Below are 21,056 nucleotides of genomic sequence, written 5' to 3'. Positions count from 1 at the left end.
TCACGCGATATCGCGCAACACGAGAGCTCACCAAACGGCCGATCACGCGTTATCGCGTGGCCGTCGCTAACTAAATAAAAAAAATTGGCCACCACACGAAATTCCAATTTTCAGCTTGGCAATGAAAGTGTTAAGGGAGCAATTTGAGTCTCCGGGGAGAGTGTTCTCCGGCACGGCCCAGTGAGGAGCTTTGTCGGTGAATGCTTTTCTTCGGATTATGAACGGTTCTGCTCGGTGGTGGTGGTGGGTGGAAGGCCATCACTGAGTGGAGCCAACGCTGAGATGGACGGTCTTTCGCCCACAATTGAGTGGCCTAGGAATCGTCCGAATTTTTAGAGACGGCTTTACTTATTCATAAGGTCGAAACTGGATAGTGGCTGTTGCCTTTAATACATAGTATCATATATCTCCTCCAGGAGATGCGCTTTGCATTAAGGGTAAATATTAAGAATAGTGATCAGAGGTTATACTCCCTTTACCAGGAGTTGCCTTGACTTGCACTACGTGCAGGGTCAGCTAGACTTGCAACACTTGCAGGCCCAAACTTGACTGACTTGTCTGTTTGCTTACTTGGGCAAAGTCCTTGGGTATATGATGATTCTTTAATTTTTAGCTGCCAAAATAAAACAAATCTCCTACTCCACTTACGGTACTCATGTAGTACAGGTTTACAACTTTTCATAAGTGGGACTCACAAAATAAAAGTGGTTCGTAGCTTCTATTAAAACAATAAGAGCCCAAAATGAAGTGTATTGAACTTGATATTTAATTTCCTTCAAAATAAAAAAGGTTTCCCCCCCCCCTTTTTTAAGACTATTTCTTATAAAATATCGTCTAGTACAGTATATTTGTATTTGAAATAGAAATGCTTTGATACTTTTGTATTCTCTGGAAAATTTTTTCCGCTCAGAATGCATTCGACTTGACATTGTTTTCAAACATTTATCAAGGCTTACATCAACAGATGCGTGGACCTTCCCAGCTATATTAATCACATTTCAAGAAAAAAAAAACACTCCTCGCCTAGCTAAAGTCAGATGTATAAGTGAAGAATCCATTTTTCACGAAGAGTCCATATCTATACGGCGTCGATAAATTCTTCCACAAAAGGATACTCTAATTTCAATTTTATTATGACATTAAATTGAAATATGATCTGACCAGAGGCATTTTTTCTTTTAGTTCGAATAAAGTCCTTGGGTATATAAATAGTGTAATGATTCTTTATTTTTCAGGTTTTAATTACTGTAACAAAGTGTGCATGTTCCCTTACAGTGCTCATGAAATAAGGGAAATTATTAAAATAGTCTGCAATAACTGGTTTATTTAATGGTATTATATTTCGCATCGTATCATTCTTAGCGCTGAAACAATTTTCATCATTAGGCGGATGGTAAACGTTGATTACAATTATTAGAAAAATTACAATAAAAAATTTTAAACTCTTCAAACCTGGCCTGAATAAGAGAAACTTCGTTATTCGAACAATATCTTATATCCCAGTATAAAATGCGCCTTCATACTGTGCATAAATGACGGGAATGACTTATCAAATTAATCTTAGGTGCCTTTCTTTTTTTACGTAATTAAATTTCTTAGCTTGAAAAATGAGAAAACAAAGGAACATTTCTTCATTTATAGTGGTTAATGCAAAATTTCCTTCATTACTTAAAGGAAAGCTTTTAAAATTACCATGACCTTTTTATGTAAATAACAAAATTGCAAATACACAAATACAAGAACAATAACAATTCACATTAAAAATGAACTATCGTTTTTTATAGCACACGCGCACAGTCCACTTCGCTAAATGTCTGCAAAGTTCTACTAGATCACATCACTTGGTTTCAATAAATTAAGCTCGTTAGATCACCTGGGAATACGTCTACTGCGTTTCCTAATCACTTTACAACGTAGTGGAGTTCTTAGTTCTCTCCAAATTTTTTGCATCTCGGGAATAGAGACGTGGTGACCAGAGATCATATCTTTAAAGGCACAACCTGTTGAAGGCCTTTTCCAATGAGCAAAACCTCTCATATCTAGCCTTCTAATTCTATTCTTAGTTGCACAGACACCTGTAATGAACACGTCTTCCATGACAAGGAAAGGTACGTGCAGACTAGTTTCGTATAAGTTAGGAGCAATGTTGCCACTCATCGCATATGCTGTTCCGGACAGGTAGTCGGGAAACACATTACCTGGAAACTGAGTTCGTGGCACATACCATTTGGCTGAAGGATTTCTATTTGGTTTAGCTTTACGGAATAAAACCCCAAACATAATATTTTTCTTTTCGCGTAATTTGCGGATGGCTATAAGCAAATTTGGAACATTGATAAACATGTCGTCATCAGTTTTTAAAACGAACGGCACATTCCTACAGAATTCGGTAATCCATCGAAGTAACATAACCGATTTTATGGTGAGGTTCTGATAAGAGTCCAGAAAATTTTCTTGGATTATATCGGAATGATGCGAATGCTCTTCTGACACGAGTCTTGTTACTGTTTCATTGTTTGTTGTACCTAATAAGAATGCTAGACGCACATTTCCGGTATTGTTTGAGGCAGTGGCTACGGATCCCCAAGTTGAACGAATAGTTTGCCTTTGTAGAAAGTTGGACACACCACTACACACGAGAATCAAAAGAGTGAAATGATCTCCTTTGGTAGCTGCACACAAATCTGGAGAATGGATAAATGTGTAAGGATGGGGATTGATGTACTTGTTTTTGGGTGGGACTACTTTCTTTGATGCAGCAGTGGTGGGGAAAGTAGAAGTGGACAGCCGTTCGGTAGATACTGGACTAACAGGTGGATTCCAGTCGGCAACTTCAGCGACAGTGTCATTACCTATCATAGCCACCATTTTGCTGGAATGCAAGTAGAGGAGGCCCACGATGATATTCAAAAACAGTATGAAGGTGACAGTAATGAATCGCCGAAGAGCCATTCCTTACTTGTAGGTTACCCTGAAACAGAGAGAAAAATGTTTTAGTGAAAGGTTCAATAAACTTATTTTTCATTCTAGAATAACAAAACATGTTCACTCGTTACTAACAGATATCAATATTACAGTCATCAAATATCGTGATGTTGGAAGTTTAAACGGCAGGGTGTAACTTCAGCAGAAGGCTTACTCATACGATAATTAACAAAATCTTATTAGGATTTATGTATGCAAGAAATCCTGATAAAAAAAAGGAAATATAACACCAACAAAATGCAGGACTTTGCTGATGGATTCATTTAAAACATTGAATTACTTTCAGCCTACAAATATTGAAGTTTTCTGTATATGGGAAGCATTTTTTTAAAATTAATTCATAAATCTGAAACACCAAGTTAAAAAAATACTTCCGACATCAAATCTTTTGCATAATTACTTAGATTAAAGAATACAATACTAAAGATGAAAATCAGGAAAACAAAGAAAATTATTAACATTTGGCAACGGTGTACGATTATGAAATTGCATTAGTGAGTTAGGGCCAGTTAGAAGACAATGCGACGTAAATCTCATTATAATAAAAGTGCCGTAATTGGTTCCCAAGAGCTTATTTGTAGTCATGCAATGCATTGCATTATTACAATTGAGATCCACCCCTAGTCACAAGGATACATGGATGTAGCAGTAATCAGGTAATAATCAAATAACGCACATAAAAACCAACCATGCATGCTTAGTGAATTGAGGCCGAGTTGATTTCTTCTGGGAGATCATTATGAAAGTCGCGTTAGTAGGAAGTCAAAAAATACGATGTTGACCTCTCACCGAAGACATTTTATAAAAAGAAATATGCAGAAATTGAAATGTTGGTGATTAAAAACGTATAATATAAGTAATAGTTGCAATTTATATTGATTCTGTTTACCTACCAATTATATATTTTTCTGCAACGATTCCGAGCAAATCAGATTTTTTCTGTATTTTATTTTTTTAAAAGGCTGTGTTTGTTTGCTTTTCTAGCAAAGCTGATTACAAAACTTTAAATAATTTAAGCGTACGAACAAACGTATCAAAATGAGGAACACGAGGTGATACAAATTGATGATTAGTACAAAGACTACACTCCGAATGAAATGTAATGATGTATAACGCTATTCATTTTTTTTTTGGCTATAAGAGAACAGTATAACAGTCATTATTTTTCAGGTCTATTGCAATCAAGTTAATTCGGTTGATAATCTTAACGAAAATGAAACGAAGAGAGATCAAAATACCAATGCAACGATCTTATTACATTTAGATCAAGGCAAAATCGTATTATGCAGGAATTTATTTCATAATGAAAAAAAAATTACAAGTAGAAACAAATATCGATAAATTACTTTAAACTATGAAATTAATATGATACACCTGTCTAATGAGTGTTTTCTAAAGTTATTAATTCTTATATATATATATATATATATATATATATATATATATACACACACCTTTGCGATTCGTGACTTGAGCCAGGACTATTTATCATTTAGGGAAGATTCTGAACTCGCACATGCAAATACATTTTTAATAGAATAAAAAAGTTATAGGAATATTCTACTTACAGAACTCATTCACAGAACTAATTATGCGTGAATTTCCGTTTTAAGACGTCTTCAACTCGATCGGGATGCATTTTCTTATAAAGATCAGATTTTAGATAGGGTTGTGAACCACAGACAAAATGAAAAGCGCACTTAAATTTACTTTAAATAAAAAGTAGCTGATAAGGCAAGCTTGCTGACTGTATATACTGCTTATGAAATAACTAGCAGAGGAAAACTGGGCAGTTATTCAAGTTGCGAATGCGCGTATTCAGTTGCTATATTTTACAAAATCAGGGAGTCGTTTTTCTGTTACTCTTGAAATGCTGGAATGGGAAAACATCGCACACCCTACAAATGAAGAATGCATCCTTCCTATAGAATATTTTGTGCTTTGTTTCTATACGATCAGTCACTTTCTCGGACGGAAATCTTTTCTTACCTCGACCGTAAGTAATATACTCAATCTTCATACTTGTGTGTATGTGGGGTGGGGGGATGTTTCGTTTGACGATGAATTTAGCAATCGTTGAGGGTAAGGAGGAAGTGTGTTCAGAATAACTGTTCAGCTAACGGAATACGTAAGAAATATATTACTATCACAAAAGTACTTTTGCTAATAACAAATTATTATTTTAGTTTTATAGGTTTCAAAACATAAATCTGCACACAATAAATACAGAAATATCCACCTATAATGACACAATTAACATTCTATTAAAATTTAGCATTCACATCTGATGAATGTGTAAATCCAAGTTCCCAAAGAAGTTCATGCACTCACAGTCAAAACATTACGTTAATACACCAGTTATCATGCTTTATGTTAAAATCATACCTCTTATCTCCACCAGAAAGCCTTTAACGTGTTTATCAGTAACGTTTTCTCGACAAGAGCAGTATCATTCAGATGTTAGTCAGTGAACAGACAAGAGAAAGCTTGTGAACTGAGTTGAAGAGTATTGGTTTCGATCCAACAGAAATATCGTACGATGAAATTTTATGGTATAATAAAAAATAATTTAGATGTGAAAATTTTATTTCAAAAATGCAATAATTTTTATCTTGTTAATAAATATGACTTAATGAATTTACTTCATCCATATTCTGCACTTCATAATAAAAGTTGAATATTGTACACGTCGAAATGTCTAAACGCTCTTGACCTCCCCTCACTTGAAGATAATTAATGTACTTAAAAGTTATATCAGTGAACATTTAAATCTGGTATACACGCTAATAAATAATCTAAACGTGTGGCTGGCAAATTTTTTTAGTTTTCATAATATGTAAAGGTTACACTAATGGCATTTTAAAATTGAAAACTAAGATACTTCTGGCTCCCGTTAAACCTTAATCTAAAGAACGATGCGTTGTGATAATAAAGCATCTGACTATTTTTCTAGGAAACGAAAGTTCTCATACTTGATGTGCTGAATGTACTCTTTCACTTAAAGATAAAAAAAAAAGTGCATAATACTGACTTCCAATATGCAAATATTGCATATTGGAATGAGCTAATAATCCTTGAACTAGATTCGGATTTTAGCATTATACCGTCTATTTTCTCAATTACGAAAAAAAAAAAAAACGTGAGAAAATATGAATTAGCATCACATGCAGGTAACGGACAAAATATGTTCGTGAAGTATAGACTGTTGCGCTGCAAAAAGATGTTCTTTTTAATTTATTAAACGCATGGATCCCACCCACAAAACCGTAAAGCTGAGTGTTAGTACCGTGAATGGACTAATAGTTTTATAATCAGGAAACGCTGCTCTATCTAGAAACTGTCTCAAGCCACTTCACGTCTAAATGAGAGAGTGGTCTCACAAAAAGGACAATAAAATTCACCTACTACTTAAAGACATTCACAAACATCCATGTCAGCGGAAGTTCGGGTATGCGCTATCTAGGTGACTAATCAGGACAGCATAAAGCAATCGTTCTACCACCACTAATATTAATACTAGCAATATTACTGATATAATAATTATTAGTATTATTTAACAAGAAGTTATAAGTACACCACAAGAGGAATAAATACAAGAAAACGTGAATTTCAATCAAGGGAATTTATTTTCAGTTCTAATCAGTAATGATGGGAAGTATGATTTTTCGGAATCTACAGGAAGACTTTGAAGTCTACTAAGTACTCGCATTCAAATTAATGAACCTTTCTCCTCCCATAACGAATGGAAGAGTAGGATGTTTTGTGGAGGAAAAGGACGAGACGGATTGCCAAAAAAGCAGGCATTTCAATTTAACGATGAGATAATGCAAGCAGCATGAGCTTTAATATCATCCAGGATGGTCGTAGCGAATTTCAGCTTTTTTTAAGGTGGTTGTTAAAAGGAAAACGAGGGAAAAAGTCATAATAATGAAAGCCAAATTGTTGATAAGCTTTAAATCAAAAGTTACATATTCCAAGAATTATTTAATAGTCTAATTTTGCTGTATTAAATTTTGTTATTGCTGTATTACTTAGTTAGCCCTACAGTTTATGGAATCGAACTAGTAAGATATATGATCACAATTTTTCTTTGTAAAAGACCTTATCAGTTAGAAAATGGGCAAACTTACATCGCTATTAAAAGCATTCAAACAGTTTTAAAAATAAAATGAACTTTAGTGTCGACACACTAAAGTTCATTTTATTTTTAAAATTGTTTGTACCTCACAGTACAATACAAATAAATATAAAATAGACTCACCATGCGGAAAAATCCTCAAAAGTTTGAACTTCGCTATAAGAATATACGTGATCACAATCTTGATTTTAATGAAGCGAAGTCACTTAAGTTTCAGACGTATTCTCTTACGAGAATAAAGATTAACGGAAGATGACCTTACACACTACGAACCTTGAACTATGTAAAATAGCCTAAGGGAAACTTGCCCATATCTTTTGGGTTGTTTAACTTTGACACTTGATAACGAAAACCCAAACAGAAACGTAGCTTGTTTTGTTTTGTTCTCTGAATTTATAAGCTAAACTATAAGCATTTTTAAATTTACAGTTTAATGTACTACTTTATTCTTTCCCAGGTATCAAAATTGGAGATATTCAGTTTAGCGATTTACGTTATGCAGATGATGATGTTGTTGATGTTGTACTCTTAAATAAATCAACAAGAAGTCTTCTGAATTAAGTAAATTATGTTACAACAAATTTGGTATCGCTATGGAAATATATTTCATTATTACTTTCGTTTGGTTTATATTCAGCTTCAGTTCATATGTCCTTAAGTAAGGATGAATGATAATTTTACACCAAAAATAATTATACTGAAAGGTGGAGAGGATAGATTCATATACTGGAAAAATTTTAATACTGAAAATATATCTGGAACAAATTATAAAAGTTAAAGGTGGACAAGTAGAACGGTTGGATGGCTTTTGGGAGGATTACAGATATCTTCATAGGTGATATTTCCATTAATTTAAGAGGAAAGCTTTCGATCAGTGTGTCTTACGTCTAATTGCATATGGCAGTCATACCTGGAGCTTAACTCAAAATATGATTCCCAAATTGTAAGTTATCCAGAGAAGAATGAAAAGAAATATGCTTGGTATCACACTTAAAAACAGGATACCTCCCATTTAATAAGGTTTACAGGGTATCATCAGTTACATTATGCATTTAAAATGGAGATGGGCTGGACACGTTGCAAGACACAACAATGTAAGATGGCCTATTGAGAGAAGGAAGACCTATGGATGGCAGTGCAAAGGGGGAGACTAGGTAAGAGATGCCAAAGATGAAATTGTTGGGACTGCTGGAATGCAACGGATGAGAGCGAGAAAGAGAATGGAATGGAGAAACTTAGGGAGATCTTCTTCTAGCAGTGGACCTATGTAGGTTGAAGAAGTAGAAGATTATGAAAATCTCCATATTTTCCTGCAATCTGCTGTATTCTCAATGGAAAAACCTATAGAATAAGTAATATATTTCAACTTTAGGCACTATTTTCAGTGAAGGTGGCAAGCAAAATAGAGAGTACAGCTCATGTTTCAGACATAATGATAGAGCTTAGGAGCACGACATGTCGGCACTTTGACAAAACTTTCAGAAGAAAGGGACGATGCATTGATAGCCTTGAGCACAGCAATCAATAATGGCTTAAGGGTAGAGGCAGTTGATTATTGATATTCAAAAACGTTAGCTTGGGTAAAGAAGATCCATATACTCCCTTTTTAAGAATACAATACTTTAGGAGATTTATTAATTTTTATTTTCAAAAATATTTAATTTTGCTAATACAATGTGAGTCCTCACAGAGACTATACTTCAAATGTGTCATTCATTCATTATGTGATAGACATCTTCAATCATCATCCAACAACAACATTGAAATAAGCAAAATAAAGAATGCACATAGAATAACAAACGGAATGGTAAATAAACGAAATAAAACGTAAACTTTTTAATTAATAGATACATAATAAATTATGAACTAAATATCAACATTTCAGGCAAGTCGACTTTTAGCTTGCCTTGCATAAATACTATATTACTGATCATTTATCAATTCCATGCTTGATTTATGAAGCAAGGTTTCCTGATTAATTAACTCTTAGCCCATTCACGGCACCAAACGTATCATAGTTTGCCACCTGTCATGGATGTGACTGACATAAATATTATATATTATTTAATAGCTATAGATTTAAGACATATAGCTCTATACATTTAAAACAAAATAAACTAAAAATACAGTCTAAGAAACGAGTTCATTCTACAAATCCCCAACAGATATAAAAGTCTGATACCTCTTGAGAAAAAGCAGTGTAACTGCATTTAATCATTTTTCAGCCAGATACTAGGTTTTTTTTGGGGGGGGGGGGAACTCTTCAACGCCACCACCTAAGATAGGTTAATTTAGTCCTGTCGAACACAATGGTTAAAAAACTTTTTTTGTCGATGGAAATTATCGATCGCTACAATTTCAATTGTTTCGCTACAAGAAATGTTTTAGTAATGTGAATTATTCATTTGGTAAATCTAAACAGTACAGACAACTATCCTATCCCCTCAACCATACGGCTGGTGGGGTTTGCTATATGCTACCATACTAGGGAGATGATTATGAGCAAGGTTTTGTCTACCACCTGCATGCAGTGGTAGATAAAAGAGATATCGTTCTCGCTCAAGATATACTTGAGTACGCGAAGTGTAAGCAAAACACACACACACACACACGGTAAATGTAGTCGATTCAAATGAATGAATAATAAGGTGGAATATGAAGTATTCCTTTGGGATTAGTATAAGTTCGTAATTTTTTATTAAAAAAACACTGAGTGGTCTAATTTATAGAATGCTTACTATACAGTTGCTAGATAGTAAACATTCATACAGCAATGTATGGATGTCAACGATTGAATCGTTTTCATTACAGATCATCGGTTGTAATTATTAATTTTTGCCAAAATATCAATAAACTATCAAGGTAACTGTAGTCTCTTATGTCTTTCGTACCGTTTGTCATTATAAGTCATCGAGCCATTTTTCACTCTCATTTATTTATTTTTTCTTTTTTTTAAACGAAATCATCCCAATTGTCATTTCAGGTTTCTTACCGAATCTATGGTCTATGGGTTTACAGGTGCTGAATGTATAAAAAGTAAAAAATCAAGGAGGAGAGTACTTAATGCTGTTAACAATTGGATGTTACCAATGAAGGAACTGTGTCCGTAATAATTTACTGATAGACATACGCTGTGTGAAGTCCATCACTTGAATGAATTCTCAGTCCGCTCTAACTAGAGAACGACATGGGTTTTCTTAGACTTAATGCTATTTCCAATCGGAGCAAGTTCAACTCCACGAATGAAAAGAAAACGATCGTTTCCTTGAGGGATTCAGAATCAGGTCCATAGATATAATAGACATTGATGTTGATAAAACTAAAACAATAACAAGAAGCTATATAGAAACAATAAATTAGACATGTTTGTTGAATGTCATTTCTTCTTCAGATTGGTTTTTAAAGTTGGTTTACCATAAATCATACGTAAATTAAAGCCAAAAAAATCTCCTCCTTCTAAACAACTTAATTTTGTGTTTCCGTTAAGAGATTTATAATCATTCAGTAAATAAAATCCGGAAAAGAAAATCTTAATTCTACGGTCACTGCGATATATTTACTCATGAATTTACTCAACGCCCATCCGAAGCAAATTGCAACGTTCTGATTGCCTTTCACAGGAGGAAGGGCGAGATGAATGCCAAGGGGTTGGAGAAAGTTTGCGATATCCAAAACAGCCGATATTATCTGCATGCGTTAATTATGTTTTCTAATAAACACCAGCCACTTAATCACAAGAACTTAATTAAAGTGAACATCGGATAAGAGAGTTTCCCAAGAACGAATGACCAACATACGTGGATTCAGGACTGCAAATGACACGCGCAAACTTCAGATGATATTGCAGGTGACATCACCGATAATGCATTGATCGGTGGCTAACCGTTCATCATTTCACTTAACTGGTGCTTAATTGTAATGGCAACGAAATCCCTCCGCGCACATAGTACAGTATACGTAAACGCTTCGTGATTAGAACAGAATAATGACGATATTTTGCAAACTTGCTTGTTTCAACTAAAAGCAGGCTTAATTAGGGATAACTTTAATTACAGCTGACTCTAACTAAGGTGTTCTTAAAGTGTCGTTCTTTGCATTTCTGCTCTTAGATCAATCGCCATATTACCACAGTAAACTATGAAACGGGTGATTAATTTCTTCTCTCTAAATACCACGTTTCATCCATATTCTGAGTAGTTAGTGAGCTTAAGAAGAACATCGAGAACCTCATACACATGTTCATCATATGGTCTCAATGGGATAGGATTTATTTACAGAGAGTAATAATGAATAAAGAGTTAACATTAGTTTCCCTGTGAAGGAACTGCCTTAAGAGGATTAGCATCACGTGAATGCAGTTCTTAGAATATTATTGTGGCTGAAGGAGAGCTTTATGCGTGAGTGACATGACCAGTGATTCTTATAGCATGTCTTCTGGCTTTAATAAACCTAGTGGTGAGCATATTCACAGTTAAATTGGCAAAAGGATCTATTATACAGCCAAATAAAGATTTAAATATGATTCAGTTATACGAAAAATTTTCTATAACTTTTGTATAGATCTTTGTATAAATGATATGCCAATAGTGCCTTTTCAATAGGTACTCCTGGAGCGACAAAACAGATACCTGCATTTTGGATGCTGACGGTGCAATACTGGTGAGCTAAACTTTTCTGGAATTGAAGTTTAAAAACGTTTCTGCACTCCACTGAAGAATGATGGAAATCTGAATTTAAAGTTAAGCTTTCTTGTAGTATTGCTAGTGTAGTGCAAGGTTTATCAACCGAGGATGAGGAGGAGAATGTCAAGAGCAAAACTTTTAATCGGATTTACAATCGACTGAAGAAGTCATTGATGTGTAGGAGGACCAAAACAGATTAATGAATAGATTCCTGTGGAGTATTTCTCAACTAACATTGGATATTCCTCTAGTGCAGTGCTTCCCAAACTTATGGATGCCAAGGCCCCTTTGGAAAAATTAAAATATTTCACATCCCCGTCATCGAAAAAAAATCGTAATATAGACATATATTATTATAATGTTTATTGTATTTATATTCGATACAATTTATATTCAAGATTTTGGTTTGTAATATTTTTTGTGTTGCTTATCAATACCTTTTGAAATGAAAGTTATATCAATAAGCATATATTTACTAATATTCATTAATTGCCGAAATACGCAAGAAGCAAAGTTTGTTAACCAACACCAATGTGCGAATTTTTCCATTAAAATATAAAAAAGAACAAAAAAGAAATAATTAAAAAAATTAAATGCGTTTTTTTAAGATTAAAAAAATCTACTGTGTCTTAAAACATTTTAAATTTGTTTTCATTATTCCACGGCCCCCTCAACAAAACTTACAGCCCCCAAGGGGACCGCGGCCCACAGTTTGGGAAGCGCTGCAGTCTAGTGGTAGTTACGAAGACAGAGTTCTATCTCATCACACCTAATGTTTGACCAGAGAGAAAAAAATGGTATGCACCTTTTGGCAAAGCTAAAATTTGAACGTACTCCATTGCAAATCGACTCAGAAGCGCTAAAGTCCATTATTTTAAGATTTATCTGCATGTCTGGAAATTTGTTCCAAGAAGTGTTCTCTCGTAGAAGAATGGCTCTCATTATAAATCATATAACAAGATATCATTATATCTCATCATGCTACCAGCTGAAGAGATGCAGAAAGTGAAGGACAATCGGAAGGACTGGTCTTGAATTTGAATAGTCTGAGACATTTCGAGTGCTCACTAAGCAAAGTAAGACAATTTTATCATACTCGGGGTGATTCGTCTCTAGACAAACAGCTGCAACTGTATAACAACTTCATAATAATGAACGATACAGTTAAAAATACTACCTACCTCCAGATTTTCTCTCCAAGCCTTTTCCATACCTGACTTATCTATAACCACTGGGTTGATTACATTTATTTAGTGTATTGTCTCTTCTAAATATACGAGAGGGCTCCAATTGATTGAAGAAGTGCTGATCCAATATTTTTCAAAACACACAACATATTCCTCCTTTTTTCTTCTTACCCTCTTACACAACGTACTATGTGCTATAGGTCATGTGACCTGTCGTGTGTTAGTCATATATATAAAAATATTTGAGAACAAGTGATATGTGTTCCTGAGCAAACGATATGAATACATCTAACTGGGAAGCTGTATTTATTTTAAAATCACCAATTTCCCCTTTGTTTTCCTATATTGTGAGTTATTATCGCCTTTGACCAATTCTTAGCGAAAGAGCTTTCGTTTTAGCAGTTCTCAAGCGTTTGAAACTCTTGTGGCTTAATGTTACTATTGTCATCCAACCAAGCTGTATACTCTTCAGTATTGGTGACTATCCTACTTTGGCACAATTCCAAATGTTTTCAAAGAAAAAAATCGAGTTTCTTATCTTCTTTACTATTCTATTCGAGGACACAAACTTTCCAGTTTCTGGGTCTATAATTCCTCCGAAGTTCAATTTTCGTTAAACTGTTTTTGGATATAAAAAAAAATTAAAAAAAAAACATTGGATTCGTTTGCCATGAAATTGGCGCACACACACACACACATATTTAATTCAATTTCTTGATCCGACGAAGTTAAGTCATAAAGTGCTATTGAACAACTTCCATAATTTGTGACTTTCTTTGTTTAGAAATGTCTCAGTTGCTTCTAAATTTCTTAGTTGGTGCTTCTCCACTATTTAAAAAGATTGTGATCATGAAGAATAGTACAAAAGAATAAATAAATATTAGCAATCTCGTTAATTAACAAACATATGCTATTCAGATCGATAAATAAAGTGTGTAGGCATTGGAATGAATAAATAATTACACATAACAAGTACGTCAGTCCGAAAATAAACACACACATGCGCATGAACGAAGATAATAATATCCTCTGTTTTAGTGATTATTCCTTTTATACCTAAAAGGTTCTCTTCTTTTAATATCCTGAAATAAATATTCAGAATGCAACATTGTAAATGAAGCTAATGTACGCGTGGAACTTACAAATTACCGTCTTAAAGACACGTTATTATTCAATGGACACGACACAGATATTTTAATACCAACAAAACTCATTAATAAATATATATATATATATATATATATATATATATATATATATATATATATATATATATATGAATGTTTTTTTCCAACAAAATATATTTCACATGCCTTTTAAGATAAGGCACCAACACTACCCAGAAACATCACTAGACATAGCATGAAAACAAAATCCTGAAGTTAAGGTTCCAATTATTTTCCAATCGTACTTTCATTCCGACTCACAAACTGAACATGAATGCAAACTGCATACGAATCACGACTATTTCTAGAAATCAATGGTGTTTGGCTAACGGTTCAATTCTCTTTCGACTCACGAAGGCATGACAAATTACATCCCTATTGTTTACTGTGAATGAATAATTTAGTATACTTAGTTTGCGTCACGACATGAAGTAAACTGGAAGAACAGAATAATCGCATTCGATTAGCGCAGATTGTCGCACTGCTTGTTAAGACACGGAGTAACTTCTGGTACTTATTTCTGTGATAGCTTTCTCTATAAAAATATATTCAATATTATACACACACATTTATTTATTTTCTTAATATTAGGGGTACGAATGCTAACAGTCGCTAGTGCACTAAAAGGCGATAAACGAATCTCGCATTGAACGAGTATGTCATTAAACATTGATTATTTAAGTTACTGTAAATGTAATTATTCAGTTTACCTACAATTAGCAAATTTCAAATAACTAAATAATGAAAACGAACATTTATTGACGATATCTGTTCGGATGGCCTGTAATATGCACTGATTCGCTAACTCAAGTTGGAACAACAGTTGGAATGAAAACGTAGAAGAATTTCTTAGTCCACAAAAATTTGCTAATTGCATTTTGTAAAAAGGGTAGATATCGATTAAATTCGTTTTGTGAAGTAAATTGCCAAATGCCTAAGCACATTTATTAGAATCATATTGTCATTCCAAATACATTTATTCAGAGACTTGCCGGACTGATTGAAATAAGATTTCTTCAGAATCCTTTCAAACATTTTTTCCTATTTTTTGTTCTGTTGGACCATTTTCAGAGACACAAAGTAACGAGAAAATTATCCGTGTCAATAACCTCTCTGTAGCTAGATGGTATTTAATAAATTTTAGGATTTAGGAGACAAACGACTAGTGTCCATAAGGTTCAGTTTCGGTTTTAATCGACAATTCTGAATTGGCAAAGCGATTTCAAGTAATATTAATACTATTAATTAATAATGCTGGATATTAATTGTATCCAGTCAGTATAGAATTATTATTCTTCGAATAACGTAAACACACTAGCTACCAATAATTGTCAGGAGACTTTAGCAATTTACAATTCATACCAGCAGGCGAACCCTAATATCGGGTATATACCTTGGCTTTGACCCCCTCTTGCACACTCTTTGGGGGAGGCTTTCCATCAATATGCAGCTGACATCATGGAATTTTTCTCAATTCCTCCATCAAAGCAGCACTGAGTTCAACGACATATCTTCTCTGGACATCAATCGCCGCTCCAATTCGTCCCACAGGTGTTTGATGGGGTTGAGATCAGGACTCCGTGCAGGCCAGGGCAGTCGTTTAACATCCACTTCTCCATACCATTCCATAACAGCTGCAACTTTGGCGGCATGGAGAATTGTCGTCTTGATAGTAATGTGGGTCGGTTCCATAAAAAACCGTACAGTGTAAGTAGCACCTGATTATCCGGAATATCAAGATACTGAACTGTCTTCATGGAACCACGGACAATGACCAGTGGTCCTACTCCAAACCAACTGACTGTACCCCACACCATTACTCCTCCACCACTAAACTTTACTGTGGGTGCAACACACTGTGGTAACAAGAATTCAACAGACTGCCTCTACACTCACACCCTGCCATCGGACTGGAAACAAGTGAACCTTGATTCATCGCTCCGGAATATCGTTTTCCATTGGTCAATTGTTTAGTTCAACACGCTCTTTGCACCAGGTCAGACGAGTCGCCTTGTTCGTTGTTGTGATGTTTGGCTTGTGTACCGCTGCTATTCCATGGAAAACCAGTAAATGGAATTCTTTTCGTACAGTATTAGTGCTCACCATAGTGTTATTGGCGCTCTTGAACTTGTCACGGATTGTCTATGCCCATTTTAGCCGGTTTTTGAGTGCCACCCGTTTTAACATCCTCATATCCCTGTCAGTCATTTTCGGCGGGAGCCCTGGATGTTTTACTGCACTAGTGATGCCAGAACATCTCCTTTTGTTGATCACATCGCCAACCGTAGGTGTTTGATGCTCCAGTTGACCGGCAATGGCAATGTGGCAGCTCACCATGATGCCTCTCTCGAAGTCACCGAGTTCACCTCTTGTTGCCATACCACCTGTGATCAACTGCTACGATGCAATACTGCTTCCTACTATCTATACATCGGTTATTAACAAACCTGGAATGTTCCACAACTTCAAATAACAGGGGTGCCTGGAAAATTATTGGTAGATAGCGTGTCTTCGACATCATGATAGTTAATCCATATACAATAAAAATATAAACAATGGTAAATTCAACTCCGAACAATTTCCTACTAAATTCTCTGTGAACGATTATAAATTATAAAGAGGTGGCCAGTCTAATGTCCATTTCGCTGTATGGATATTCTGCAATGCAGCAGTCATTTTCTTTGTAGATCCAGGATTCAAGGCTGCTAGATGAAAGACTTGTTTTATTCGTGTCATTGAAAGAAATTGAAATTATAATCGTAATATTGCATATATATATATATATATGTTAAAGATAGCAAGTTATTTTAAATGAGAGAGAGATGAAATAAACATCATAAGAGGTGTTTTCGTTATTGTTTTTATGTCAACTTCATCCCAAACGTAGTTGTAAATTTATAGTATTACAGCATCTTGAGTCGCTAAAGGTTTAGATAAACCGGACATATTGCTCTCTGGATACCAAACATAGTGCATTTCCAGCCACTTCAGGTTTCCAATTAGCAGGAACTCATATTTGGGGGATGAAAACAAAACATCCACAAAGATCCATGTGACATTAAGATTCGAACTCACACTCTGCTGGTTGAAGAGCAGCACATTATCTATTCGTCTAGCGGCCAGCAGTTGGCCTCGTCTCATCTATAACTCTTAATAACTCATTATTTTTCGACCTGTGTATCGTCAGACATACTCCCCTGGATGAGGTAAATGATTTAAAAAGAAATGCAAACTTCTAAAGAATAATTTACAATACTAATTTAAGCTGCCTAAGGTTTGAAAGTTTATCGTTTTCTTTATTTTAATTTAATAAGTAAAATAGGAAAACATGAGCTGCCAAATCGGTTTTTGAAATCATCGGTTCTCATTCCATCAATCAGTGAAGTTAACAAACCTCAACTCAGTTAGTATTTGGGAGGGTGACCGCTTGTGAACCCTGTGTGCTGGTGACATGACAATTTCTGTTTGCCTGCTTAGCCTTGTAGAAGTGACGTATGCATCCATAGCGCTAGATTGTCGAAAGAAAGCGATTCTCGGTTCGAATAAATTCGAACTGAAAAGAGCTTTCTTCATTAGAGGAACTCTTTCTACCACTGGTTCTAACTAACTCGGAACCAGTGGAAGGGGATTTTTTCTTTCGTAAATTTCGGAATCTTGTCCTGTTAACTCAAGAAAATCGACAGTAGAACTCACACTATTTCAGATAAATAATGTAATGTGTTAGGAACACTGAGATGGCGACACTTGTTTGCCTCTCTTCATCGGATGCCGTTTATAATCAGTGATAGCCTTGGGCCAGCTATCTCTGATTGGCTGCCAATGGAAATTGAATTGCCTTCTTAGTCTCCAAAAGTTAGATAGGGCTACTATAGGGAATATAAGGCGTTAGCGATTTTTGAAATAAGAAAACTGTATTTTAATATTATTTTTACCAGAGGATCATGAATCACTTAAAAGGCACAACATATTTCTATTTTTAAGAGCTCGCATATGCGAAAGTTCGAGAGCTCCCGAGTTAAGAGGTTTGCAAAATAACTGTCGAATCCCGTATTACTGTAGCAATTTTAATACGATTGATACATAGTCATGCGTGAATTTATGTTAAATTTTGAAGACGCACGGATTTTTAAGGAGAGATGAATGTTACAATATGGACATAGCTGGGAGTTTCCAAAAATATGCGTAATTTCAAATTACGCATATTTTTGGAAACTCCAAAAATCTTACATAAGATGAAAAAAAAAATCAAAAAGCGAATAAGGAAAATCTGTTGCTGCCTAGATCTGGATACCAGATCTAGGCAGCAACAGCAAGTTGAATACTTGATCTGGATACCAGATCAAGTATTCAACTTACAGATTGAATACTTTCAATTATAGCATGAATAATTTATGGAATAATGTTAATTGAATTTCTTTAAGAAATAATAATTACTAATTATTAAGAAGAAATCTTTTGTATCCTGAAATATAATATGGTTGCCTTGTATGTCTAACCTTGGAGATCACACTCTAAATGTGTGTGTGTGTGTGTGTGTGTGTGTGTGTGTGTGTGTGTGTGTGTGTGTGTGTGTGTGTGTGTGTGTGTGTGTGTGTGTGTGTGTGTGTGTGTGAGAGAGAGAGAGAGAGAGGTGAATGGAAATAGTTTAGTTGCGCCAGTATTTCAATGTCATATATTTGTCAACTCATCTTGTTGTTCAGAATAAGATGTGTTTATCATGAAACACTATGGTGAAACACCTGCAAGACTCTGATGGCTGGAACTGCAGCTAAGAATAGTACATAATTCATTTCATAGATTTCAGTAGCCTTTTTTCAGTTCATATAAGGAACTATCATTCTGAAATCTGTCATGCAGGTGAGGCATCAATCATCTTCTAACCTTTACTGTGAAGTAATAAAATTATTATTTCCTTTTATTCAGAAATTATACCTCACTATATATCCTATATACTGTTAGCAGTAGCGTAATAACTACTATACCACGAAATCCTGCAATGCGAGAAGTGAGAATTCAGCAGAACCAATGAAAAGGCTTTGGAGGAACATGCAAAAACTGTAAAAGGGCCCCATAAGTCTTATCTATTGTAAGCTCGTTGATTGGGGAGAACAAAAAATCTTAAAAAGTCATACATCAACTCTTTTATGGTTCCTTTCAGCATGGCCTCGTATAATATTATACCAGGATTATAAGATTTGTGCAATTAAACATAAATTTGTTTTTAAATAATAAAAATACTGCAGCAGAAATACTCAATAAAGTTTTGGTAACCAAGTTATCAAATTGACTTTTCTCTCATTGAACTTAATTTGAATTATATTAAGCTTTTAAATCCTGGCAATAAAAATAAATAAGATGGCAGGTCAACCAAATATAAACGAAATACTAGAAGTAAATGAAATATAAATTCAATTAAATTTTCCAAAATTTCCATTTTTGGCAGCTTATTTATTATTTTTTTTTGTATATATGGCTCTGCATGAAACCAAATTGTTCCTGTTCGGTTATAGATAACAATTTAACCTCTTCAACAGTATCAGCTCTGCTGAGAGTAATAAATTACTCGAATTACCCCCGCTTTGAAGTCATTTAAGTACATTGAGCACCAGAACTGTTTTCCTCAGTCATACATATTCTTCACAAAAATTCTTAATTATTATGGAGAAAATCATCTTCCATGAATGAGAACAGCTGAATTCTCCAACCACTATCACAAACACAAATACCTATTCCACTCATGCTCTCTTATACTGCATTTGCGTAGAAGGTGATCAGCGTTTTTTTCAGCTTTGTTTAGAATTACGACGAAAGTAACTAAGGCGACGAGACCAGTACATTATTTCCTCTAAGAGCGTTGTCTCTAGCTAGTTTACGGAGAGGGTGGGACACCTGCAACATGAAAAACACGAGTTTCCTGCACGAAAAAGCAACCATCTTCTGTTACAATCTCTGCAGTCGATGGCTGATATCACTAAAGCTACTTTAAATGCAATAATTTCAGTGCTTAATAAGGCAAGTTTGTTTTTATAATAATAGATACAGAAATTGGGCGAGTCGATAGTTTTATGAAGAGTTCAGCCAACTGGGAGTCAACACTACCTGTTCAACTGGTCATGAGTTCAAAATTTACTGCCAGGGAGGTGCTGCTTTGTATCGTGTCCAGTTAAGCTACCATCTCCAGAGAATATGTTTTATGGATTTAGTGCAAAGTGTAGGAGATTCAAAGAAACTTTTAGTTTTCCGGACGTCAAAGAAACGTACCTTTGAGAACATGTGATCTAATACCTTTGAAAGTGCTTTCATCAGATAACAATTTTCTTAACCGGAAAACGGTTACAAAATTCTATATATAGATGGCTTTACATCTTAATAGTGTCGCCTAAAAGGGTGACATTTTATCGAGAAATTAAGGGCAGTAAAATCAGCTTAAGATTAAGTGCTGTGTTGAAAAGGACACTGACGAGTATAGATAAGGAAGTAACTATTCCCTTTTATAACACAAGACTTTGATCAGACTGCATCGACTAGTCTAGTGTTCGCATGTCTAGTCGCTTATTGCAGGAAGATGTTAAAACAGTGAAGAAAGAGCAGAAGCAGAAAAACTAAGATAACATTGTGACTATAGGAAGTTGCATACGAGGATGTATTAAGAGATTATTAATTGAAGTGATTGGCGAATATGCGACAAAAGAGTTAATATCAAAGAGCAGTATCCATTGGTGAAAAGAACTTTAAAAATAGTAAAGGGAACATTTCCGATATATGTGAAGAGGACAACAAACGAGGAGCATCCCTGGAATTAGATTAAGCATGTGATCAGCAAAATGAGGAGCAGATCTTTTTTATGGCAAGTGAGGCAAATGGAGGAAGAATGGGCCTCGCACAGTGAGTCCTATCG

General features: G+C 34.8%; 1 protein-coding gene across 14 annotated transcripts in view; it reads right to left on the bottom strand.

Annotated features, from left to right (window-relative positions):
• Positions 1–1,622: 1,622 nt before the first annotated feature.
• The window catches only part of LOC150093683 (beta-1,3-galactosyltransferase 1-like), a 204,767-nt gene continuing 185,333 nt past the window's right edge, over positions 1,623–21,056 (bottom strand). For 13 of the 14 annotated variants that reach the window (XM_090412787.1, XM_090412786.1, XM_090412792.1 and 10 more), the window contains one exon: positions 1,623–2,971. In XM_090412787.1, coding sequence (XP_090268913.1) covers positions 1,870–2,952 — 1,083 coding nt within the window. In that variant the 5' untranslated portion in view covers positions 2,953–2,971 and the 3' untranslated portion in view covers positions 1,623–1,869. Of the gene's footprint in view, positions 2,972–5,370; positions 5,427–21,056 lie in introns of those variants that run through there. The other variant, XM_090412799.1, reaches the window with a different exon arrangement.

The sequence above is a fragment of the Typopeltis vanoorti genome, chromosome 23 (assembly GCF_054136105.1).
Source record: "Typopeltis vanoorti isolate ZY-2024b chromosome 23, IOZ_Tvanoo_1.0, whole genome shotgun sequence".
Classification (NCBI taxonomy): domain Eukaryota; kingdom Metazoa; phylum Arthropoda; class Arachnida; order Uropygi; family Thelyphonidae; genus Typopeltis; species Typopeltis vanoorti.
The sequence above is the reverse complement of the archived record's forward strand: the minus strand, read 5'-3'. Positions and strand labels throughout refer to the sequence as shown.